Source organism: Leptonychotes weddellii, chromosome 4, assembly GCF_054177405.1.
Source record: "Leptonychotes weddellii isolate Sample4059 chromosome 4, ASM5417740v2, whole genome shotgun sequence".
In the NCBI taxonomy this organism is placed as follows: domain Eukaryota; kingdom Metazoa; phylum Chordata; class Mammalia; order Carnivora; family Phocidae; genus Leptonychotes; species Leptonychotes weddellii.
In genome coordinates, this window is record NC_138372.1 from 19,328,067 (window position 1) to 19,354,986 (window position 26,920).

The 26,920-nt window shown below is 42.2% G+C and overlaps 1 protein-coding gene across 1 annotated transcript; it reads left to right on the top strand.

Moving 5' to 3' along the window:
* Positions 1-2,831: 2,831 nt before the first annotated feature.
* FAM76A (family with sequence similarity 76 member A) lies at positions 2,832-26,686 on the top strand. The gene is made up of 9 exons (XM_081817859.1): positions 2,832-3,065; positions 4,342-4,406; positions 6,908-6,962; positions 7,700-7,852; positions 10,807-10,964; positions 15,016-15,102; positions 20,446-20,581; positions 23,741-23,842; positions 24,363-26,686. Exons 1-9 carry the CDS (start codon positions 2,985-2,987, stop codon positions 24,447-24,449), a joined length of 924 nt encoding a protein of 307 aa, XP_081673985.1. The 5' UTR covers positions 2,832-2,984; the 3' UTR covers positions 24,450-26,686.
* Positions 26,687-26,920: the final 234 nt, after the last annotated feature.

The window sequence follows — 26,920 nt, forward strand, 5'->3', positions numbered from 1 at the left end:
AAAAATACAAATCTGTCACTTGTCTGCTTAAAAACTACCAATGGGGGCACCTGGGTGGCTCAGTTGGTTGCGCGACTGCCTTCGGCTCAGGTCATGATCCTGGAGTCCCGGGATAGGGTCCCACATCGGGCTCCCTGCTCAGCAGGGAGTCTGCTTCTCCCTCTGACCCTCCCCCCTCTCATGTGCTCTCTCTCTCTCTCTCTCATTCTCTCTCTCAAATAAATAAATAAAATCTTAAAAAAAAAAACAACAAAAACTACCAATGGGTTCTTCCCCATTATACTACATACATTGTACTTTGAAAAAAAATCCATGTCCGTATCAGGGTCATCTGGACCCAGCCAATCCCTGCCGACCTCTCTCCTCGTCTCTGTCCCGCTAAGCTTCAGCTATAGCGGCTTCTTCATTCTTGTACATGCCTAGCTGTATTCTGCCTCAAGATCTTCACCTTTCCCTCTGCCCAGAACTTTCTTGGCTAAGTCGTATGGCTAAGTTCTTCTTGACCTTCACGTCTTGGCACCTCCTCAGAAAATTATTCCCTGATCTTCTCTACCCAGGTGACTCCCCTTTTCTTCTCTCCCCTATCCTAACATTGTTCTCTATCCTTGCGGTACGTCTCATCGTGCATAGTCCTTGCTGTTCGACTGAATACTGAATAAAGATCTGTTGAAAGAATGGATTAATTCACCCTGCACTGGGTAAAGAGGATACAGAAATGACTTAGATATGGTCCTTATATTCCGGAATGCCATAGTCTGATGGATGAAAGATGTGTAAATAGGCAATTAGAAAGCTGGTAAGTAATACATTGGAGATCAGAACTGGAACACAGAGAGACTCATACCCCAGTTTGGGGTTATGGATGTGAGTAGAAGGGATGCTGTATTTACATCCAAGGCAGCAGCATCTCCCTAATAAGAAACACAGTTGGGGCACCTGGGTGACTCAGTCGGTTAAGCGTCTGCCTTCAGCTCAGGGCATGATCTCAGGGTCCTGGGATGAAGCCTCACATCAGGCTCCCTGCTCAGCAGAGAGCCTGCTTCTCCCTCTCCCTCTGCCCCCACCCCCACTCGTGCTCCCTCTCTCGCTCACTTGCTCTACTCTCTCCCAAATAAATAAATAAAATCTTAAAAAAAAAAGAAACACAGTTTTTTTTCTTCTAATAATGAACATTTACCTAGCGTACCAAGTTCCATGTACTGTTTTTACTGTTTCTTGTTTGTTTGTTTGTGTTTAATATGCCCAAAGTAATACAGCTTCTAAGTGATTGAGCTGGGATTCAAAGCCACACAGTCTACCTCCCAAATCTAAATCCTTTTTTTTTAATGATTTGAGGTGAAAATCACATAATGTAAAATCTACCATTTTAAAGTGAACAATTCAGTGGCAGTTAGTACATTCACAATGTTATGGAACCACTACCTCTGTCTAGTACCAAAATATTTCCATCATTCCAAAGTAAAACCCCTTACTTATTAAGTAGTTTCCCCCCATTACCCTCCATGTACTGTTTTTGATCCTCATAATGATCCAGTTGTACAATTGAGGAAAGTGAGGCTCTGAGTTCAGTGATAAATCCAAGGTCACACAGCTAGTAAATGTGGAACAGTAATTTTGAATCTTAGTTTTATGACCCCAGAGCCTAAACCTTTGATTAACACACATCTTTGGGCAAATCCCCAAGAAGGGGGCTGGATTTGGGTTTCAGAGATAAATTTTCTTGGGTCAGGGATGTAGAAACCATAAGTGCATCCTCAATTGTAAAAAATGCACATTGCAGCAATTAGTATTGTATAGATGGTTGGCAGAACCAAAAATAATCTAAGGCCAAGAGCAGCTATAGGGCAGGGACTTGGAAAGGTCAGCACTGCAGGAAACTTTGCCAAAGTCTCAAGAACAAGAAGTTCACAATTCCTTGGGCGGCGGCTATATGTGCCAAGCTGAGAGCTGAAGAGAGGCAGAGTATCCAGGAGGATGTGGCTTGCCTTGGGGTGGGGGTGGGGGCAGGATCAGCCAGGAAACCTCAGGTGGTTGTTTGCAAGAAAAGCTGGGGGTGCAACTGGGGAACACAAAGTAGGAAACAGGCCTCAGGCCAAATGTATCCCACCCTGAGGGAGGCCATCAGACCAGGAGGACACTGAGGGGTGGAGGGCCTCGCCTTAGTATTGTTCTACATCCTCCTGGAGGTGCTGTCATCACTCTAAGCCCTCTTCCTCAACATAGGGGTCCCTCTCTGGGGCTTCCCCCTTTCTCTCTGGAGGTCAACAATCCTCGAGCTTCCCCCCTTTGTAGGGATCTCTGACAGTGGGCACCCCTCTTAGGTTGTCTCTCATGGTTTCCTCTTCTCCCTCCCTGTGATGGTGGTGTTCTCTCACAAGCCCCCCACCTTTTTCAGGTTCGGGATCTTGCCCGAGTTGTAGTGTAACAACGCGCAGCTCTCTGCCCAACCGCGCCCCTCCGCCTCCCAGAGGGCAGCTCCATGGAAACCAAAACATCACAACTCCGCGGAGGTATCGCGAGAGGTGCTGTTGCGCCCGCGGCCGAGGAGAGGAGGAGCGAGGGCGGGAACAAAGAGCGAAGTGGGAGGGGTCTGGGCGCTTCCGCGGTCCCGGGCGGGAGAAGGTACCTCCTAGTGGCGCCCCCGCGTGACTGCGCTTTACATAATCTAGGCCGCGCGCGTCATAAGTGGCGTATTCCAGCCCAGACCGAATCAGAGTTGTCATAAGCCCTGTGTTCCGCCCCTTCGTACTTGATGGACGTCGAAATGAACCAGTGAACGGGCAACGAGCGCCGCCGCGCCCGCCCCGATCCGCCCGCACTCGCCGGCCCGCCCGCCTGCCGCAGCCCGCAGCCTGCCGCCGCCGCCGCCGCCGCCGCCACCGCCGCCACCGCCGCCACCGCCGCCACCGCCTGCTTGTCCCTCAGACTGTCAGATAAAGCGGCGGGCCGGGCCGGCTGGGCGGTGAGCACGGCCCCGGCCGGACATGGCGGCGCTCTACGCCTGCACCAAGTGCCACCAGCGCTTCCCCTTCGAGGCGCTGTCTCAGGGGCAGCAGCTGTGCAAGGTGCGCGGGCTGGGGCGGCGGCCGGGAACTGGGACGCTAGAGGTGCGGCCCGGAGCCCCCTGTTCTGCGGGGCCGCTCGGCGGGGTCCCCCGGGCAGGGCGTGGCAGGCCCGCCTAGCTGAGGCGCCTCACCCGCTCCGCTGAGGGCCGGCGGGGCACGTGGGGGAGTCCCGGGCTCCGTCCCGGGCTCCGTCCAGGGCCCCGCGGCCGGCGTGTCCCGGTGCTTAGCAACCGCGAGGGATTGTTCTCGGACCCCTTGAGGTCAGGGGAGGGGACAGTGGGTCCCCTGCTTGCCCCCGACCAGACGCACCGAGATCCCTCCTGGGCTGGCTTCCCCGCCGTTGGTTGCAGACTGAGGGACCCCCTACCCCGCCTGGTACTGAACTCCAGAGTTGGGTGCTGCCTGGGAGGAGAGTCTCCCAACTCGGGCGCCTCACGGGCACTTTCCAGCCAGTCTCAGAGTCGGATGTGGCGCGGCTTTATAGAAAAGCCCCACAATTAAGCGCACGAAGCAAAAGGATTTTTCAGCATCCAGTTGGTGACCTTCGGTCCTGGCCCTAACCAGCTACTGTTTTTACTCCTGAAGATCCAAGTTCTTTTTTTCGTTTGAGGTGCTTCATCTTGCTTTGCCTATTTAAGTTAATAGAAGTGCTGTGAGGTGACAGTTAAAAGTCACCAAGGCGTCCTGAGATGGATTTTGAGATATTCCCAGATAATCCAGAGTTTGTGCCTCTGATATGGGAGACTTTCAATAACTGTATGTCATCGTTGCCTCAAATGGCCATGACTTTGTCACTCTCTGTTTACCCTGTAGGAGAGAGCTCAGATGTTTGAGTGCTTTTTTTAGGCTTTGTATAAATACATATGTATATTTGAAATATATATATTGCTTTTAAGGAAGTTTCATATAGGTAAGCAATAATGATTTTAATTTAGCATTTTCATTTCACAAGTGAACCTGCTCAAAAATCAGACAATGGAAGCGGCAGAACTGAAACTAGAATCCAGGGCTTCTGATTTCCAGTCTGAGGCTTATTCATACATATTTTTGTTTTACAATTTATGACTAGTTCCATATAAATTCTTTCTTAATTCCCACATCAATGCAGGCCAGTGATGCCAATATTACAGAAGAGAAAAATAAGGCCCAGAAAGTTCAAGTGACTCACTCAAGCGCAGTGGCTACGCTGGGAATAGTACCCAGGTCTTCTGCCTCCTACTGAAGGCTGTTTCCATTTCTGACTGCCTTTTAAAATTATATCCTCATTTCATTTCAGGAATGTCGGATTGCACACCCTGTTGTGAAGTGCACCTACTGTAGAACGGAGTACCAGCAGGAGAGGTACAGTTTTTGTTGACCATGGAAGATGTTAATAGGCTTTTTCCTCTTAAAATCGACAATTAGTTGCTTTTCACGGTACAGATCTGTAATTGAGTGCATTATACACAAATTCTGCAGTTTTATTATAACACATTGATGAATACAAAACACACTTCTCGTTCCCTAGTTATCCATTGATTGCTTTAATTTTTAAAGTTACTTTTTTTTAAGATCCTTGATCGTCTTATATTGTGTTTATAATCTTTATGACACGAAGAAACCACAACAGTAAAACAATGAGCCTCATGTTTCAGTATGTTTATATTCAGAGCTTCAAGAATTTATAATCGAAAGGAAGATACTTTTAGAAATGTGACCATTCTGATAAGGGTTTGTTATTTTTTTTTTTAAATCTCATTTTTAAAAATGTGAAAAACATTTAGGTGTGAGTAAACACACATTTTTGGGAGACTTTCAATAGCAGCAAAGTAGTTTATTGGTGTAGTTAGTTCTGTGGGACTGCAACTATAATAGATCCTTAAAGCAGGGTGGGCTCTATTTGCTAGCTCACACATAGACCTAGAAACCTAATTTTAATCAGTCTTATTTCAGTTCTAGGAACATTTTCCCAAACATTTAATTATGGATATTTTCAAACCAGAAGTGGTTGAAAGAATTAGACAATAAACACTCATATACCCACCACTTAGATTCTACGATTTATGTTTACTGCATTTGCATTTATCCATTAGTGTATTAATCCATCTTATTTGTAATGCATTTTAAAGTTGTGGACATCAGTATACTTGATGCAAAACAGTTAAGCATGCATATCATTAACAAAATTCAACATTTATTTACAGTCCTTTATTTTTTTAGAGATAAAATTTGTGCACAGTGAAATGCTCAAATCTTAAGTACATCATTCGATGAGTTTTGCAAACCGTGTACATCTGTGTAACCCCAAACCCTTTCAAAATAATAGAACATTATCATCACCCTAGAGAGTCCTCTCATGCCTCATCCCACTCAATCCCTACCCTTCTTGCCTCCCTCACACAACTACTGTTCTGATTTTCCTTTCCACCATGGATCAGTTTTACCATTTCATAGAAATGGAAACATATAAAACATCCTCTAGAAGCATTATGTTTTAGCTTTTACATTTGGGTCTGTGATCCATCTTGAATTAATTTTTGGGTGTGGGGGAGATATGAAGTTTGACCCTGAATTTGCACCATACATAAAAATTTATTGAAGATGGGGGTGCCTGGCTGACTTAGTTGGTGGAGCTTGTGACTTTTGATCTCGGGGTTGTAGATTCAAGTCCCATGTTGGGTGTAGAATTTACTTAAAAAAAATTAAATCTTAAAAAAAAAATTGATTCAAGGGCACCTGGGTGGCTCAGTTGGTGTAGTGTCTGCCTTTGGCTTTGGTCATGATCCCCGAGTCCAGGGATCGAGATCCGCATTGGACTCCCAGCTTAGCGGGGAGTCTGCTTCTCCCTCTGCCTCTCACCCCCTCGTGCTTTCTCTCTCACAAATAAATAAATAAAATCTTAAAAAGAATTAATTCAAGATGGATCATAGAAATAGTTTTTCTTTGTATGTTTTCTGAGATGTCAGGAGCATTTGTGTATATATATATATATATGTTCCACTTCTTCAGTAATAAATCTAAGCATAAACTCAAATGTTCAACATCACAGAATTGCTGATGTGAATCCTCTTTCTAAAAGAGTTTCCTTTAGGGGCACCTGGGTGGCTCAGTCATTAAGCGTCTGCCTTCGGCTCGGGTCATGATATCAGGGTCCTGGGATCGAGCCCCACATCGGGCTCCCTGCTCTGCGGGAAGCCTGCTTCTCCCTCTCCCACTCCCCCTGCTTGTGTTCCCTCTCTCTCTGTCTCTCTCTGTCAAATAAATAAAATCTTTAAAAAAACAACAAAAAAGATGTTTTTATTTTTATCAGTACTTAGTTGTTAGAGAAATTGGAAGTATTGATAAAATAGTTGGTCATAGCATCTATTTCCTCACATCTGGGATTTTCATATGCTTTTACTTACAGAGGAGAGTGTAGACAGAGTAAAGTCAACGTGGATAGAATCTCTTAAGTTTGTATTCGAAACACATATACTTTATTTCTCACCTCAGGTTTCTCAGCTGTTTATCCAAATTGAGGAGAATTACTTCTAGTCCGTTTCAGTCTAACATAATATTCTTTTGAGGGTTCTGTTCATATTTGATAATTTTGTTTAGTGATACTTGGAGATGTGATAGTCTCTCCATTTTAACTAAAGTCTCATTTTATCTGAGCTAATAAAATTAGTAACCACAAAAGAATTAATAGAAGAGTTATTGGCCAGATACTCAACCTTCAGTTAACCAAGTATCCAGACCACATATCACCTTGGCACTTAGCAATGAGCAAATTCTGTGGGCTTAAGGAGGAATCAGTTTTCAGATGTTGTAAGTAAGACAGGTTTTTTCTTTTAAAAACCTTGTGTCTCTTTTTTCCTTAACAGTAAAACCAATACAATATGCAAGAAATGTGCTCAGAATGTGCAGTTATATGGAACAGTAAGTAGGGTTTCTCTGTACCTAACAGTGAGTACTCAGGTCTCTTGGAACCTTATATTCTGTGGATTATTGATGTAATTACCATATTTTTATTAGAACTAGTTACGTGTAAATACTTTCTCAGTGAAGTTTATCTAGTGTTTGAGCTTTCGAGCTTAGCTAATATTTAGTATTGAGAAGGTCTGTGTTTATGTTCATGATGGCAGGATTGTCATTATAATTTTCCTTGAGACCTTCAGTAACCAGTATGAAAAGAGGACGGGCAAGATAGATCCTACAATGTGACTTCTTTGTTTGGTAGCAGTTGACTGTTCATTTTGACGAATGAATTTTTGTCTCTCAGTGTTAGGGTTCTGGATACTATGTCCTTGCAGGGAATCTCCCAACTTGTGATATGGTGATAATGGCAAAGAGGCCTTTTGAGAAATTTGGAAGCCCTTGCTGGTTTCTCCAAAGACTGGTTCTGTTGAATTTCTCACAGAAGTCCCAGCGTATATACACGAATGGGGTTTTGTTATTTGCTCATTTATTTGTTTAAAAGTCAGTAGTCCTGTGCAGAAGAACACCTTATGCGTAGTGTTAGGAATTGGGCTTCATTTGATCGATGTAGAAGGAAATTTGTGAAGTCAGGAATACATTTTTACAATGCCTAATGAACTGTGTAATAGGAATGGTTGCTTTAAAAAATGCACTGGTATTTCATAATATACTCAGTTGACCCTTTTTCTCTCCTTAAGCCCAAACCTTGTCAGTACTGCAACATAATTGCAGCATTTATTGGCAACAAGTGCCAGCGCTGCACGAACTCGGAGAAGAAGTACGGGCCGCCATATTCGTGCGAGCAGTGTAAGCAGCAGTGTGCATTTGACAGGAAAGATGACAGAAAGAAGGTAAATCTCGGTGTTCTTGTTGACTTTCTTTTTCTTTCAGAGAAATTAAGGTGGGTCACTTGTGTCAAAAAGACATAAACAAGGGGTGCCTGCTGGGCTTGGTGGGGGGAGCATACAACTCTGGATCTTGGGGTTGTGGGTTTGAGCCCCATGTTGGGTGTAGAGACTACTTAAAAATAAAATCTTAAAAAAAAAAAAAAAAGAGGGGCGCCTGGGTGGCTCAGTCAGTTAAGCATCCGACTCTTAATCTCAGTTCAGGTCTTGATCTCAGGGTGGTGGGTTCAAGCCCTGAGTTGGGCTTGGTGCTGGGCATGGAGCCTACTTAAAGCCTACTTTTTTTTTTTTTTTAAGATTTTATTTATTTATTTGACAGAGAGAGACACAGCGAGAGAGGGAACACAAGCAGGGGGAGTGGGAGAGGGAGAAGCAGGCTTCCCACAGAGCAGGGAGCCTGATGTGGGGCTCGATCCCAGGACCCTGGGATCAGGACCCGAGCTGAAGGCAGACACTTAACAACTGAGCCATCCAGGTGCCCTAAAGCCTACTTAAAAAAAAAACAAAACAAAAAACACATAGGACAGAAAGGAATTCTCAGTTCCTTTTCTAGTTGCTATTGACCTTGAAGATTTTTAGACTTTGTTTTCTTCATTTACTAAATGTGGACCATTTTATTCTTTTTTTTTAAAGTATATATATATTTTTAAGTTTGTTATTTATGTATGTATGTATGTATGTAATGTCTACACCCAAGGTGGGGCCCGAACTCATGACCCTGAGATCAACAGTTGCATGTTCTTTTGACTGAGCCAGCCAGGCACCCCTGGAGCATTATATTCTAATATCTGTTGAGTTAGTATTTCATGAGAATCCGAATTACAGTGATCAATATCCCATATAAGTGAAGTGATGATTGGCAAAATTCTATTGAATTCTGTAAAGGAGAGATTTTAACTTAAGCAAGATACATGACCAGTTTCACTATCTGACTCTAATTATCTCTATCTGTTGAAATTAAAAGTCACAAGATGACATGGAGGAGAGCCCTATGTGGAGCGATGGGGCATTGGTAGAATAAAAGTGGTTTAGATTTGTTCTGTTTAAAACTCAGTGACCTCTGGGGGCACCTCTGACCCTCCCCACTCTCATGTGCTCTCTCTCATTCTCTCTCTCTCAAATAAATAAAATCTTTAAAAAAAAAACAAAAAAACAAACTCAGTGACCTCTGGCTGCACTTAGAATAAAACCCAAACCCCTTGCCTGGCCTGCATGGCCCATACTTGCCTCTCAGTCTCATCTGACCTCACACCTCCCACCCCTCACCTTGTTTCAGCCACATTGGCTGCCTTTCAGCCTTTCAAACATGCCCGTGTCATTCCCACCTTTGTGCTAGCTATCGTTTTGCCTGATACATCCTTCTCCAAAGTGTCTTAACTGGTTCCTCATGCTCAGATGCCACTTCTTCACAGAGACCCTTTACTAACTCACTCACTCACCCCTTATTGTATTACCCTGTTTTATTGTTTTCATAGCATGTAACATTGTGAGAAATTAATCTTGCTTTTTTGCTTGTTTGTCCACCTCCACTAGAACATGAGCTCTGTCCATCTTGTACTTTGCCACATTTCCAGTGGCTTGGCACATACTAAGTGCCCCCCCATGTATATTTATATATATATATATACTTATATTGATAAAAGTTATAGTTTATTGAGAACTGTTTCCTCTCCCTTTCAATTGTTTTACCAGAAATGGCCAAAATATTAATCTGAAATGTATCTCCAGCTTGCTGTTATTTATTGAGAAAAAGTGTGCTTCTCATTTTCTACTTTTTAAAAAGTGACTGAAAAAGTGATTATATATCTTTTTAAATTGAGGTATAATCAACATACCTTATATTTCATATGTACAGCATAATGATTATAGATATTTGTGTATATTGGAAAGTGATCACAATAAGTCCAGTTAACATCCATCATTATACACAGTTACAGAATTCTTTTTCTTGTTTTGTTTTTTTTTTAAGATTTTATTTATTTATTTGACAGAGAGAGATAGTGAGAGCAGGAACACAAGCAGGGGGGAGTGGGAAAGGGAGAAGCAGGCTTCCCGCAGAGCAGGGAGCCCAATGTGGGGCTCGATCCCAGGACCCTGGGATCATGACCTGAGGCGAAGGCAGACGCTTAACGACTGAGCCACCCAGGCACCCCGAATTCTTTTTCTTGTGATGAGAACTTTTAAGATCTACTCTCTTAGCAATTTTCAAATATGCAATATAGTATTATTAACTATAGTCATCATATTGTACATTATATCCCCATGACTTAATTATTTTATAACTAGAAGTTTATACTTTTTGACTACTTTCACCCATTTCACCTACCCCCCACTCCCCACCTCTGGCAACTATCAATTTGTTCTCTTCAATAAATGTTCTTTTAATGAAAGAATACAGTACAGAAACTTTTTCAGTGTCCAGAGCTACTTTTTGGAGATGCTTAGGCTTACAAGAGCTGACTCTTGCTAACCAAATTCATTACTTTACAATGGGAGGATATAACTCTCCAGTGACCAGATTACTCCTGCTTGCCAACCAGAGCACATTTTCTCTGAATCAAGATACTGGAGAAGCTGACTTAGGAATCAGGGGGTAGCATATAATAATAGTTGGAGTATAAGCTTTGCAGTCCGGTAGACCTGGGTTAGCTGAATGATCCTGGGCAAGTTACTTAATCTTATTATGCATCAGTTTCATCATCTTTCCAGTGGGAAATAACAGTAGCTGCTTCACAGGACATAGGGAGATTTAATTGAGGTAGAAGACTTGCCTAAGTTCACACACCTCGTAAGTGGCAGAATTGGGACTTAACCCAGAGGTTCTAGCTCCCAGTACCTATATTCTGTAGTACCCATGTGCTGCATTCTCTTTTCTTTACCTTTGTCTTCTTGTCTTTCAGGTAGATGGGAAATTGCTGTGCTGGCTGTGCACACTTTCGTACAAACGGGTCCTTCAAAAGACCAAAGAGCAGAGGAAACATCTGAGCATCTCTTCCCGTGCCAGCCACCAGGAGAAGGAACAGTATAGTCGACTGAGTGGTGGCAGCCATTATAACAGGTAACCCCAAGATGCATATAAGATAGGACTGGAAGTATTGGTTGGTCAGGTAAAATACGCAATTAGCCATGGAGGATACCATTTGGTATACATTTTCCTAGTCTTTTCTCTCTAGTTACTATGCTTAGGAGGAATCTCCTTTACCATATTTTACAGTTCGTGTATCTTCCAAGTGCCAGAGAGATTTCCATAAGGTATCAGGATTTCCTGACTTGGTTTGTATTGTGTCTGAAAAGTTTGTGGAACTTGTTCTACTTTCCCTGTAATGTTCTTCTCACCTTTGGAGTGGGTTATCTCCTTAAAAGTTTGGACATTTCACTTTCTGAGGCATGCAGCTTTTTTAATGCATATTTGGACAGGAGGTTGATAGATGTTCTAGGTTTGTCCTGGTGGGATCTAGTCAAAAAGATGTCCTTTCATTGTAGCCTTAGCTTCCTTTCAGAGTATCTGAGGTATTGTTAAGAGTTCTGGCTCCAGGGGCGCCTGGGTGGCTCAGTCGTTAGGCGTCTGCCTTCGGCTCAGGTCATGATTCCGGGTCCTGGGATTGAGCCCCGCATCAGGCTCCCTGCTCCGCAGGAAGGCTGCTTCTCCCTCTCCCACTCCCCCTGCTTGTGTTCCCTCTCTCTCTGTGTCTCTCTCTGTCAAATAAATAAATAAAATCTTTTAAAAAAAAAAAAGAAAAAGAGTTCTGGCTCTGGATTGAATCCCAACTCTGCCAGGTTCTCTGTGTGGGATCTTGGGCAAGCTTTTTTCACCTTTAAAATAGGGAAATAATAGTATTAACTCATGGAATTGTTGTGAAGATAAATTATATAGTGCATGCATAGTGATTAGTTTTATAACTGGCATATAGGAAGCATTCAATATATTTTAGTTACTGTTTGTTACTGTTACCATTATGATTTTGTTTGTTCATTTAGCAAACATTATTAAGTACTCTCATGGGCCAACGACTCTGCTAGGAAGGCAGAGATGAATGAAAGAATCATGCTGCTCACCAAGAGTATGTAGTCTGGTAGGGAAGACAGACCTGTAATCAAATCATTGCAGTATAATTCGATGAGCATGAGAAGCATCAAGATACAGGCATGAGAGGCAGTAGTAATTAACTGCCTTGGAAGTCAGGCAAGAGAGGCTCAGAGAAGAGCTGGTGTTGGAGCTGGTTTTTAGGATGAGTTGGAATCATCACAGAGGGAATGGGCAGAGGCATCCTAAGCTGAGGAAATAGCGTTTGTAGAGACATGGAGGGCGTGAGACCACATGAAATCCTGGGGAATTGCAAGTTCTTTTATGTTGCTGGACCTTATGTTTCAGAGCCAGGGAATGGGAGAAAAGGGGATTCTGCAGACATGTTAAGGAGCATGAACCTAATCCTGGGGTCTGTAAAAAAATTAACCCTGATTACTGTGGAGAATACATTGGAAGAAAAAGAGACTGGGGGCTAGTTAAGCTTTTTTATGAGTCCAGGGTAAGAGATGTTAATATTAGAATCTCAACTGAGGCCGTGGCACCAGAGATCAAAGAAGCAGATTCAGGAAGATAGTTTAGAGGGAGAATTATGAGAAATTTAGATAATTGATGAACAGGTAGAAGGGTAAGAGCTGGGTGAGTAAAGGATAATTCTCAGGTTTCTTACTTGGGTGAATAGGTAGATTCTTAACTGAGAGAGAATATAGGAAGAAGAGAAGTTCAGTTTTTAAAAGTTGAGTTTGTGGGGCGCCTGGGTGGCTCAGTCTGTTAAGCATCAGCCTTCAGCTCAGGTCCTGACTCAGATCCTGGGATTGAGCCCCGCGTCAGGCACCCTGCTCAGCAGGGTGTCTGCTTTTCCCTCTCCCTCTGCTTCTCCCCTTCTCTCTGCTTCTCCCCCTGCTCGTGCTCTCTCTGTCTCTCTCTCTAATAAATAAATGAAATCTTTTTTAAAAATTAAAAAAAATAAAATGTTGAGTTTGGAGAATCAAGAAGAATTATTTTTTGGGAGCTTAGCCTAGAACTCACAAGAAAGGTTCAGATGTGGCCCATTGGTAGCACATAAGAGTCAGTGGGAATAGAAGTTGTTATCGAGTGTGTATTCCTGCTGCTCCACCCCAGACTTTAATTCAATAGGTTGTAGGATAGAGTCCGTGAATCTGCATTTGGGGAATACCATTTCCAACCCATATAAGTAGTTGTTAAAACCATGCTCTTGGATGATATAATTCAAGTTGGAGGCTGAGAACAGAACTCTAGAAGCACTCAAGAAAGATAGAGTGAGTATTTGTAAACCATGTATCTGATAAGGGGTTAATATAAAAAAAATATGAAGAATTCATACAATTCAATACTAAAAAAAAAAATCCAATTTAAAAGTGGGCAAAGGACCTGAATAGGCATTTTTCCAAAGAAGACATACAAATGGCCAGTAGATACATGCAAAGATGCTAAACATCACTAATTGTCAGGGAAATGCACATCAAAACCACAATGAGATATTACCTCACATCTTTTAGATGGCCATTATCAAAAAGACAAGAGGGGTACCTGGCTGGCTCAGTCGGTGGAGCATGTGACTCTTGATCTCAGGGCTGTGCGTTCGAGCTCCACTTTGGGTGTAGAGATTACTTTAAAAAAAGAGAGAGAGGAAAAGACAAGTAACAAATGTTGGTGAGGTTATGGAGAAAAGGGAACCCTATACACCGTTAGTGGGAATGTAAATTGGTATAGCCATTGTGCAAAACAGTATGGTGGTTCCTCAAAAAATTAAAAACAGAACTACCATATGATCCAGTGGTCATTCCTGGGTATATATCCAAAGAAAATGAAATCGGTTATCTTGAAGAGATTATCTGTACTCCCATGTGCATTGCAGCTTTATTCATAATAGCCAAGAGATGGAAACAATGTAAATGATTTGCAATGAATGGATAAAGAAAATGTGATATATATACATACACACAGGCATATTCTATGGTATCACTTCTATGTGGAACCTTTTTAAAAAGCCAATTTCAGGGGTGTCTGGGTGGCTCAGTCGTTAAGTGTCTGCCTTTGGCTCAGGTCATGATCCTGGGGTCCTGGGATCAAGCCCCACATCAGGCTCCCTGCTCCTCGGGGAGCCTGCTTCTCCCTCTCCCACTCCCCCTGCTTGTATTCCCTCTCTCGCTGTGTCTCTCTCTGTCAAATAAATAAATAAAATCTTAAAAAAAAAAAAAGGGGGTGTCTGGCTGGCTGAGTTGGTGGAGCATGCAACTCTTGATCTCAGGGTCATGAGTTTGAGTCCCACATTGGGGATGGAGCCTACTTAAAATTAAAAAAATTAAAAAGATTTTTAGAAAAGTACTTTTTTTTTTTTTTTTAAAGATTTTTATTTATTTATTTGACAGAGAGAGACACAGCGAGAGAGGGAATACAAGCAGGGGGAGTGGGAGAGGGAGAAGCAGGCTTCCCGCTGAGCACGGAGCCTGATGCGGGGCTCGATCCCAGGACACCGGGATCATGACCTGAGCCGAAGGCAGATGCTTAACGACTGAGCCACCCAGGCGCCCCTAGAAAAGTACTTTTTAAACTATAAGATAGATTATACTTCTTATTAAAATTTTATTGACTCTGTTCCCATAGTTATTAATAAAGCAGGTAATATTTAATTAAAACTAAGAATTTTGGGGCCCTATGGAAGAGAGCTACCCATGCATCCAGGACCTATGAAATCAACACCTTGGTGGATTTTAATAATCAAGAATAGGGGTGCCTGGGTGGCTCAGTTGGTTGAGCGTCTGCTTTCAACTCAGGTCTTGATCCCAGGGTCCTGGGATCAAGCCCCACATCAGGCTCCTTGCCCAGCGGGAGGCCTGCTTCTCCCTCTCCCTCTGCCTGCCGCTCCCCCTGCTGTGCTCTCTCTCTCTCTGTGTCAAGTGAATAAGTGAAATCTTTAAAAAAAAAAAAAAAAAATCAAGAATAATTAGCTCTTGTATGGAAGAGCTGTGATATCATGTTGGTCCCATTTAACAAACTTTTATTGTGATGTTTTATGAATCTTTTATTTCTAATATCTGTCTCTCTATTTTTGCATTAAAAGCCAGAAAACACTTTCTACATCTTCAATTCAAAATGAAATCCCAAAGAAAAAATCCAAGTTTGAGTCAATCACAACCAATGGAGACAGGTAAGCCAGTTGGTGTGTGTGCATGCTTCCGTTTGAGCTGCTGCATATACAGTTCCTGAAACAGGAATACATTCCAGGGTATGCCTTAGACCTAGTCTAGGGTTGTTATTGAGTCTCTGAGGGTCATTACATTAGCCACTTGATATCTTATGAATAAGCAGTGTTAATATTTGTTTATAACTAATCCTGTCTGTAAAAGACAAGCACATATAACTGGATTTAATAGCAACTGAATCCTGTAGTCCACAAATAACTCCTCCACACTAATTTTAAGAAGTCAGGAGCTGTATGCTTTTCACTGTGATCTGTGCCTGCGGCCTCCTCCAGGCAGGGCAGGAGTTGGTCTTGAGAAGTGGAGCAGAGACCAGTTGGAGTTAAGACAGTATTGCTCAGTCTGTGAGGGGTAATCAATGCTTCCTTAGCATGCAGAAAGCCCAATGCAGATACTCAATCAGCAGAGAACGAGATGCATTTAAATATTTTTACTACTTTTTAAACCTGTCTAAATACATATTTTTATTTGCTTTCCCTTCTCCTGAGTGCTGCTTCCTCTTGCAGGCTGCTTTGTCCTAATGTCTAGAGTGCCCCATTCGTGTTGGTGCAGTGTTGCTTCCCAGCCAAGCCTTGGGGCCACCCATTTTCCTGTTTCTGCAGGCCGAGGCATCCTGAAGTGAGACAGTGACATACTCCTCCCCAAAATCCTTGGAATCATTTCCATTCTGAAAACGCCCAGTATAGGTTCTCCCTCCCAGCCAGTGGTGGATATGGGAGTAGATTAGCATGTAGGCTTACCAGGGCTGAATTTCAATTAAGGAGCACAAAGCATCTGTGAAATGTATTCTTTCCTGTTACCTTTTTTATTAACTTGATTTCAGATTCTACAGGGTGTCTTTTTTTTTTTTTTTAAGATTTATTGATTTATTTGAGAGAGAGAGAGTGCGAGGTGGGGAAGGGCAGAGGGAGAGAATCTCCAAGCAGACTCCCCACTGAGTGCAGAGCCCAACACAGGACTCGATCCCACAACCCGTGAGATCACGACCTGAGCCGAAACCAAGAGTCAGACGCCCAACTGACTGAGCCACCCAGTCACCCCTCACTTTGAAAACATTCTGACAAGCCTTTTTTTTGATGTCCTTTTGTAATGTCATGCAAACCCCCAGTTTTTTTTACTGATTATCTATCTTGAATTCAGTTCTATACCAGATGTTAATGGTCTCGCTTCTGAGCTGTCTGTTGTAGCTGCCTCCCCATTTTCAGTTGATCGCAGACTACTTTCCTGGCCCTACTTTAAAAATATCCATATATGCTCTTGTCCTTTCATTGTTATCCCCTCTTGTCTTCTGAAGGCTGCTCTCTAACAACTTTCCATTCACCTTGCTGTTCTACCACATTCTCCTCTCTTAGTTTTTAAGTTTTGAGGCATATTTGATTTTTTTTCTCCTTTTTTTCCTTTTCCATTAGCCTTCTGTATCATACAGAGAGAACACATCACGTTAGGTTTTGGTTTGTTTTTGTTTTTAAGATTTTATTTATTTATTTAAGCGAAAGAGAGTGTGCACGAGCAGGGAGAGGGGCAGAGGGAGAGGGAGAGAGCCAAGTAGACTCCCCAGTGAGCATGGAGCCTGACATGGGGCTCCATCCCAGGACCCCAAGATCATGACCTGAACCGAAGTCAGATGTTCAACCAACTGAGCCACCCAGACATTCCTAGGTTTTTTATAAAACCTTTTCTCAAATAATTTTATTTTTAATTTTTTAAATAGATTTTTATTTATTTATTTGACGGGGGGAGGAGCAGAGGAAGTGGGAGAGAGAGTCTTAAGCAGACTCTGCACTGAGTGCAGAGCCTGACACGGGGCTTGATCTCATGACCCTGAGATCACAACCTGAGCTGAAATGAAGAGTCAGACGCTCAACCACCTGTGCCACCCAGGTGCCCCCTCAGATAGTTTTATACTTCTAAAATGCCTTTGTCTTTTTTTTTTAGTATCCTGCAGAATTCACAGCTTCCCTCTAATATTTTCTAGTTTCTTGAAATTGTAGCAAAAACTTTTCAATTGAAGGAAAATCTGAGTTCATGTCTAGCTTTTCTTCCCAGAGAAAATGTACCAGCTACTTTTTTATCATATTTGTTTGTTCTGTTGGTAATAAAAAAGTACTCTCAACATTGGGTGATGCCCAGGCACACCTTGTGGTTTATTGTTCTAAAGGACATTCTTTTCCTTTCCTCGTAGGTTTTTTTTTTTTAAGATTTTTTTTTTTTTTTTAAAGTCTAACTTTTTTTTTTGGAAAGATTTTATTTATTTATTTGATAGAGACCCAGCAAGAGAGGGAACACAAGCAGGGGGAGTGGGAGAGGGAGAAGCAGGCTTCCCACAGAGCAGGGAGCCTGATGCAGGGCTCGATCCCAGGACCCTGGGATCATGACCTGAGCTGAAGGTAGACGCTTAACGACTGAGCCACCCAGGCGCCCCTTTTTTAAGATTTTATTTTTAAGTTGTCTCTACGCCCAGCATGGGGCTTGAACTCACAACCCTGCGATCAAGAGTCACACACTCCACCGACTGAGCCAGCCAGGCGCCCCTCCTCATAGTTTTATTTCATTCTCCATTTGAAATATGCCTGAAAGAGTAGACTTACTGGGGCGCCTGGGTGGCTCAGTTGGTTAAGCGACTGCCTTCGGCTCAGGTCATGATCCTGGAGTCCCGGGATCGAGTCCCGCATCGGGCTCCCTGCTCAGCGGGGAGCCTGCTTCTCCCTCTGACCCTCCCCCCTCTCATGTGCTCTCTCTCTCATTCTCTCTCTCAAATAAATAAATAAAATCTTTAAAAAAAAAAAAAAAAAAAGAGTAGACTTAATTTGTGTGGCCTTTGAGGACAGACCCAGGGCCAAAGGGTAGGAATGACAGGGAGGCAGGTTTCGGCTTACCCTGAGGAGGATTGCTCTTATATTAAAAGGTTTAGAAAAAGGGTGCACCTGGGTGGCTCAGTTGTTAAGCGTCTGCCTTCAGCTCAGGTCATGGTCCCAGGGTCCTGGAATCGAGCCCCGCATCGTGCTCCCTGCCTGGCGGGAAGCCTGCTTGCTTCTCCTCTCCCACTCCCCCTGCTTGTGTTCCCTCTCTGCTGTCTCTCTCTCTCTGTCAAATAAATAAATAAAATCTTAAAAAAAAAAAAAAGGTTTAGAAAAGACAAGAAGCTTCCTAGAGAAGTAGTGAGTTCCCTGTCATTGGAGATATTTGAAAAGAGACTGGATCTAATTTTCTGCCTTCCTAACCTAGCCGTCTGTTTTCATTTGATTTCCAGCAGTTCTTATTAATCAGAAGTTAGAGAGTTAGAAAGGTCAGGCCCTAACACAGGATAGACACAACTGGTTTTGTCAACAATGTATTGGTATGGGAAGAATCCTCTCTTAAGAAGCAGGTAGAGAAGAACATTAGGAGCTTTTGGGACCACAAGATTTATATTAGCCTATTACTCTGTTTCATTTGTCATTCTAGTTACGGGCTTAAGTAAATTCTCTTGGATTGAGGGAAGACAGTCCCTTGGCAGGTGTTGAAATTGGTGGAGACTTTGATGGGTTCTTTCAGTATTTTCTCCTGCGTGCCTTGTTTTATTATATGGCATTTACTTTTTTGTTACCCAGTAATTCTGCATATTCATCAGTTATAAAAGCAACGGGTCCATTCTTCTGACATGCTTCATGTGGACCAAGAGAGAATATTCTTATCAATGGACTGTGTCTTCTAGCCATAGAATGTTTGACTTGGTAACTCTGAGGATGTCCAGTGATTCCACTTGCTATTTGGAGTTTCTACCTGTGTAGAGAAATGCTGGTTATTAGATGTAGTTCAAGATGGAGGAACGAACCAACAGCAAGGGGAACCTAGAGTCATTGCTCTATTGATATAGGGAGCTAGGAATCAATATTCCAGTGTCTGCTTTGGAAGAACAGGTTTGTGTTTTACTTTTACTTTAAAGGTTGCCTTGGGAAGAGTAAGAGCTTTCTTTGGGAAATCTCTAGAGAAGGGCAGGATTTGACTCTCATGGCAATGATTCCTTAACTTGTTTTGGGTGTAAGACATCTCTGACCAACCAGGGAAAGCTATGGATCCTCATCCTAGAAACCACCCATTGTATGTATACACCGAATTATACATACAATTTCAGAGGGTTACAGATTCCCGGGAGCTGGGCCTGGTTAGAGGACTCTGCTAAGAGGACAGAGTTCACCTGGCACTTTGAAAAAATGAAGTGCTCAGGTGCTGTTATTGAGAAGAATCTGTTGAAAACCCAGGTTCTGGTGTGACTCTGGAATTTGCCACCTCTTTGTGTCTTTTCTAACTAAATATCATTGAATTGTTGTTATTGGAAGTGGTGGTCAACAGGCCAGTTGCAGTGTAGGGGAAGTTGGCTTCCTTCCTATTAATTTCATCTTTTTGGGGCACCTGGGTGGCTCAGTCAGTTAAGCGTCTGCCTTCGGCTCAGGTCGTGATCCCGGAGTGCCAGGATTGAGCCCCACGTCGGGCTCCCTGCTCATGGGGCTTGAAGTCTGCTTCTCCCTCTGCCTGCCGCTCCCCCTGCTTGTGTGCGCTCTCTCTCTCAAATAAATAGAATCTTTAAAAGAAAATTTCATCTTTTTATAATTTTTAGAAGGGACTGACTGCTCCTGGGATGGAATGCAACAGCTTCTTTCTTTCTTATTTTTAAGATTTTTTAAATTTATTTGAGAGAGAGAATGAGTGGGGGGAGGGACAGAGGGAGAGGAAGAAGCAGACTCCCCACTGAGCAGCGGCCCAACATCAGATGCTTAAACCGGCTGAGCCACCCAGGCGCCCCTAGGCAGCAGCTGCTTAGCAGCTGCACCACATCATGGTGCTTTGGGGCAGAAAATAAAGAACCAAAAGATGAGCTCTGTGGGGAGTTTTAAAAGAAAAATATGTGAGCTAACAATTGGTAATTTATCCAGATTCTAGGGAAATGAGTTAGTCACAAAAAATTGACTGTTCCACCCATAAATAATTGGGAATCTTCAATACACCTGAAACAAAACGTCCTTGACTCTTGGGGAATGCATTTGTTTTCATCTTGAATGTGAGAGGAGATGCTGCAGAAATGCTCTGGGTTGTGGTTTGGTTGGTATAGTTATCTCATGATCACCTTGCCTGTGCAGTTTAGCAAATGCTATTGAGTCTGGCATGTATGGAGCATTGTGCTTACTGCTGGGAATTCAAATAGTTTTTCTTACCCTTGAGCTTGTAGTTAGGTGGCCTCTGGTGTGTCCTCAAGTAGAAAAAGGTTTATCCCTCCAAGTTATGATTTTTTTCCCCTCCATGTTTCTACTCAGCTTTTCCCCAGACCTGGCTCTGGACTCACCGGGCACTGACCACTTTGTCATCATTGCCCAACTGAAGGAAGAAGTGGCCACTCTGAAGAAGATGCTGCATCAAAAAGATCAAATGATTTTAGAGAAAGAGAAGAAGGTACAGTTTTGTTAATGCCTCTCAGGCTAGAATGGTGCAAGGGTAAGCATGGGCTACCATAGGGCATGGTGCCAACTCTTTAACTGATTTTTATTTGGTACTGACCACTGATGCTTTGAGAGATCCAGTGGCAAGGTTGGGCTATCCTGGGAGAGGCTTACTGTCTGCCAAGATGACTCATGAGCTGGTATTACCATGGTGAATCTACCTCGGTCAGGTGCATTTAGCAAGTTGATTTTTCTCAGCATTCAGAGGGAGCTTCCACTTCTCAGGGAGGACTCCTGTTAACCGGGCTTACAGAGGTGATGTGTAAAACTACAGTGCCCCTCTTAATTCATAGTGGGGCATAACTGACTCTTGCTCTTCTCAGCATGAGCTGCTTTGGAAGGTTGCAATCAGAAGGTGCCGAATGAGCATGGAGTCAGGACAAGAGGAGGTAGTTGTGTAATTGGAATTCTTAATGCTCTCAAGCTAAGAACCTCATGTCTCCATCTCTATTATTGGGATGGCCATGTCTGTGGGACAGTAATACTTAAAATATGTGGGCCAGGTCTGTCTCCTTCCTGGACTATGTTCAGGTAGGCCTTCCTCCATGACTAGTAGGTCACTTTGCTTCTATTACTGACAGTTCCCTTCCTGAGTGACCCACTCTTTAAACACATTAACATCTTCAGTAAAGTCTTACTCTGGTCTAACAGCCCCCCTCTTTAAGGGAACTTTTTACATCCTTCTTCTGATTCAGGTCTATTTATCTTATTTTTAGGTTCTTAAAGAGTATCTCATTTTTGTCTTAATATATTAATAACAATAATAGCTAACTTTTATTGGATACTTAACTATGTGCCTGACTATTCTGCGTGCTTTCTATGTATTAACTCATTTATCTTCATAATAGCCCTTTGAGAGAGGAATCACTGTTATCATCGTGTCACAGATAAAGAGAGCCTCCAATATTTTTCCTTTTAGGCTTTCATTCCCTTCTTCTAGTTGTGTTTTTTTCCCTGAGGCTGTATGGTTTTTTGTGCCAAGTTTGGAGTGCTAGGTTTCATTGTGAATGGCTAACAAAGGCATTTATAATGTTAAAATATTCATATGCCTTCTTTCCATCTAATTTTGACCTCATTTTACAGATGAGGAAATGGACCCAAAGATATTAAATGATGTACCAAATCACACAACTAGTAAATGGCAGAACAAAGTAGTTAACTCAAGTCTTTCTGATTCTGCTGTTCTTTCTACTAGCCTGTGCTTTCTTCTGCCAGGAAGGTGGAGATTCATGGAGAGAGACCAGTATTTTTTCCACTTTACTACATGACTATTGTATGAAAGCAGACCCAAGTATATCTTCTTCATGGACTAGATTAGAATGGCACATAAAAGGATTTTGCAAAATAGAGATAAAATGAACATTTGTTTCTACTGCTTTGCAAAGTTTGGGTTTTAGAAGGAGCAAAAACAAATAGGAGATTGTTTCTCATCACTTTCAGAATCAAGGTCACACTCCTTGGCTTGGAACACAGGCCCTTCTACATCATGCCTGCCTATCTGTAGCATCATCTCCTGCCATTCTCCATGCTCATCAGTCCTTCGAACAAGCTGTCAGTGACCTCATACTGCCTGGGCTGTGCCCACACAGTTTCCTTTGTTTGGATGCCCTTCTCCCTACCTTGTGTGCCAGCTGTAGCTCATGTCCCTCAAAACTCAGCTCACACATCACTTCCCTGACGTAGATTTCTCTTCTCTTCTTGAATAGCATAGTCAATAGAAGAAGGCCTGGGGTTTGAATTCTAGCTCTGCCACTTGCTAACATGTATGATCTTGGCCATGTTACTTAGCCCTTTCTAAGGCTTGGTTTTCCCATATATAAAATAGGAAGAATAATATTGCCCCCCCCAAAGGTTTATCATAGGATTGAATGAAAAAATAGAATCAAACAGTTTGGGTCACCTGGCTTGCTCAGTTGGAGGAGCATACAGCTCTTGATCTTGGAGTTCGGAGTTCAAGCTCCATGCTGGCTATAGAGATTACCAAACCAAACTAAAACAAAAACCATCATGTACACACACACACACACACACATATAGAGAGAGATTACTAAAAAACAAAAACAACTATATACATATATATATATGTTCAAACAGTTTGCCTGGAACAGGGTTAAAAATTCAATAAATGGCAATAGCTGTTATTCTCCTGGCTTCTCTCAAACCGTCAGTCATATTGTATTATAATCACTGATTTATTTGGAGGATTATTGGTATGTATTAAATACATAAAATCTTTATTTTTTTTAAATTTTTTATTGTTATATTAATCCCCATACATTACATCATTAGTTTTAGATGTAGTGTTCCATGATTCATTGTTTGTGCATAACACCCAGTGCTCCATGCAGAACGTGCCCTCTTTAATACCCATCACCAGGCTAACCCATCCTCCCCCCGCCGCAGAACCCTCAGTTTGTTCTTCAGAGCCCGTCGTCTCTCATGGTTCGTCTACCCCTAAATCTTTATTTTTTTTTTTAAGATTTACTTATTTATTTGACACACAGAGAGAGAGCACAAGTAGGCAGAGCGGCAGGCAAAGGGAGAGGGAGAAGCAGGCTTCCCGCTGAGCAGAGAGCCCAACGCAGGGCTCATGACCTGAGCTGAAGGCAGATGCTTGACCACCTGAGCCACCCAGGCACCCCAATATATAAAATCTTTAAAACCTGCCAGTGAGGGGCGCCTGGGTGGCTCAGTCGTTAAGTGTCTGCCTTCGGCTCAGGTCATGATCCCAGGGTCCTGGGATTGAGCCCCACATCGGGCTCCCTGCTTGGCGGGAAGCCTGCTTCTCCCTCTCCCACTCCCCCTGCTTGTGTTCCCTCTCCAGCTGTCTCTCTCTCTCTCTGTCAAATAAATAAAATAAAATCTTTAAAAAAAAAAAAAAACAACCTGCCAGTGATGATGTATCAGAAATGATATGTCAGGATTTTGTATAATTTTCAGGAAATCTTTAGAAAAAACAGGATGCAGAATCCCCTGGCTTTGATATAGTTATGGATCTTCAGGAGAGCCCTGGATTTCATTCATTTGGGAAACCATTTAGTTCTTTGGTACGAGAACATTTTTCGTTGCACAGAGATTTCTTCTGGTCACTCTGCCTTTTTTTCCCCCTCAGATCACAGAGTTGAAGGCTGATTTTCAATACCAAGAATCTCAGATGAGAGCCAAAATGAACCAGATGGAGAAAACCCACAAAGAAGTCACAGAGCAATTGCAGGTGAGTCTGCTTATTTTATGTGATAACCCTGGTGTATTTAGCTGATTGTATTTTCAAGTGATTATCTCTTAGATTTCTTTATTCTCAGGGTATTGACAAATTCACATTAATCGACCTTATAGCTGTCTTTTATTGTTTCACTGTTGGGTGTGTTCTGATCTTTTTCCCTCAAAAACAGTGGCAGTAATAAATGTGTGTTTTGATTTTTGGATAAGCCAGATGTGATTCCAGATGTCTGGATTATGAATTCTGTTTATCCAGCACATTAAGGCACTCCACGGTTTGTTTGTGTTGCACAAAGCACCCTTTTGTAACTGTGGATCCCAGGAGATTGAAGTGTGCTGATTAACCTCCAGCAAACACTATCTTCCCCTGAACCAAGCCCTAGAGCTTTCTGTTGTTTTCTGCCTCTAGAACTTGTTCTCTTCCTGACCCTCTACATTGTATGCCTTAGCATCTGCATGAAAAACATGTCCTGTCCTGTTAAAACATCCTTCTTTCACTGAATTTTTTTGTTTAGGCCAAAAACCGAGAGCTCCTGAAGCAGGCAGCTGCCTTGTCCAAGAGCAAGAAGTCGGAGAAATCAGGAGCTATAACCTCTCCATGAGAGACCATAAGGAGGCTCCCAGTCAACAGCACAGGGGTTCCTGGGTTAGGATTGGTGACCTGGCTGTTCTCTGGGAATTGCAAGCTTTCTTAAGAAATCTCTATTTTATTATAGTTATCCTTCTTTGTGGGATCGCAGTGGGCTGAATGGAAACACCTGGTTTGTGCTGTGTCATGACTGCATGCTTGGATGTTTGGGGTTCCAAGCTCTTTGTCTCATACTTTCACTCTTTCCCTCCCTTCTCCCGCCCCCCCACCCCCTCCCCCACCGACTACTCTCTGTCTCTCCCTTTTGGTACTATTCTTTGTGTGTGTGTGGTGGTCACTGCTCAGTGTTATGTGCAGAATGATTTTTGTTTGTTTGTTTTTTTTGTCCATCATTGCATCCTGCCATACCCATGAGCAAATTGTTTGGCATTAATCACATATCACTGCCACCCTCTGAACTTTGAAAACTGCCACCTTAAGACTTGGTACAATGGAAGAGGCTTTCTCTCTCCAATAAACCTTTTGCTTCAGGGTATACTCTTGGGTTTTTTTCCAGGTATATTATGTATGAACTTTGTACTATGTATAGCCAGAGTTTTATTTATTTTTTAAAAAAAGAAACTTTTTCTTGATAAAGGAATAATGGTAGCCTAGCTTGTTCTTCTTGTAAAAGTGATGCCTCTTAAAAAAAAAAAAAGTTCTACTCTCTACCTTTTAGTAAAGGAATAAGACCTTTTCTTGTTACCTTGGAGTCTTAAAAACTGATTGCTGAGGTGAAACAATTCAATGCATCAGTATGGAGTTAAGTGCCTTTTGGAGGATTTCTTGGAAGAGCATTTAAGAAGAAGCTACTTAAGGGAGGTAGCAAAGATTTGAACAGTCTGTCTTTTTAAGTAAGGGCAGAAAGAAAGGTTGTCCAGGTTTTACTGGACATTTCCCTCCCCTACCCCTTTCTTGATTGTTTTATGTGACTGATTTTAAATTCTCACACTGCCACTTCTTTTTTTTTTTTTTTTAAATACCTTTTACTTATATCATTTGTTATATTGGGCCATTGTCAGAGAACATTTTTTAAAAAATGAGCAGATTCAAAATGGGATAATATTTGAACTACAGAGCATTTTGAGAGTCAGTATGAGCTGCTCAAGTATGGACTCTGAATCTGATTTTGAGAAATGGTATCACTGTACCTTTTCCCCACTCCTCCTCATTCACACCAGCCTGCACACTCCTTGCTTTGAATGGAAATGTATTGAAAACAGGGCTTGTCAGAAGCAGCTTGGCCTCAGCCAGAATTGTTTGTGTCCTATTTTCCCTTCTTGACCCAATAGGCACATGGATTTACTTTTCCAGGAGAGGAGATAGATTTGCACTTCCAGTCATTCTCTCAGGTCCTGTATGGGATGTTTGTGAAAGAAATGAGAGATGTGTAATGTCCCATGAAACACAGTAAAATCAACTACCTTGGAATCATTAATGGAGAGGGAGGGGTACTGCGGCTAGAGGTAACCATGAGGGCAGATGACCTTTGTACGTCAGTGTACCAAAATTGAAAGCAGTCAGTTTAACTTGCTAGGCATTTCCTAAGGCAAATGCTTATAATTTGTGATAACATTCTCACAAGTGGAGCCATGCACAGAATTGGACGGAGATGTGGAAATGGGTGGCTTCTTTCCGAGAAGAGAAACAATGGACCATGTTGCTTCTATCTCACTCTAGTAGGGGAGGTCATTTTCCCTTCTACGCAGGGGAAATGGCAGTGCTAAATAGTTTTGTAACTTTTTGAATGAGAAACTTTTAGGTAAAGATAAACTGTCAGATAATATTTTTCAGATGCATTTACGTTTGACTATGGGGGGAAAGATTGTGAAAAACGTTACAGTCATGGTTTTTTGTTTTTTTTTTAATTTGGAAGACTTGAGAAATTCTGTTTCATGAAGTGATAATATAAAAACACATACTTAGTTTTATACTAAATCTTTTTTTAAGGTCTTGGCATTTAATATAAAGCAGATTCACACATTTTCTAACTTTCCACAAGTTCCAAAAAGTGAAGGAAGAAACCTCAGTCTTGAAATTTTGGTTTTTAAAAATCATGACACTGTTTTACCATGAAATTGAGTAGCTAACTTTTGGTAACACCTTTTGTTCATTTGTATGTTTGTATAATGGACATTTTGAAACACAGGAATGTTTTGGTTTGTACAAACTTTGAAAAATGTGTGTTAATAAAAATTCAAATTGACTCAAGTATTAATTGTTGGGTGATTGATTGACTGACTGATTGCTGGTTTACCACCAATGGACATATCCCATGATGCCCTTCAGCCTAGAAAACATTTTGCCTTGCTTGTAGACTTAAACAATTAAAAGCCTAACTGTGGTAATAGGGAGTTTCATATCCATCAGAGAATAAACTCATTCTCTTTTTTCTTCTATTACTTTATTTTCCAATTTAAGTGCTTGCTTTGTTACAAACACTGT

Excerpts from the sequence above, each read along its gene's own strand:
- FAM76A (XM_081817859.1), top strand. The coding sequence starts at position 2,985 with ATGGCGGCGCTCTACGCCTGCACCAAGTGCCACCAGCGCTTCCCCTTC. Across the intron at positions 4,407-6,907 it reads ACGGAGTACCAGCAGGAGAG|TAAAACCAATACAATATGCA; the intron begins GTACAGTTTTTG and ends TTTCCTTAACAG. Across the intron at positions 7,853-10,806 it reads GGAAAGATGACAGAAAGAAG|GTAGATGGGAAATTGCTGTG; the intron begins GTAAATCTCGGT and ends CTTGTCTTTCAG.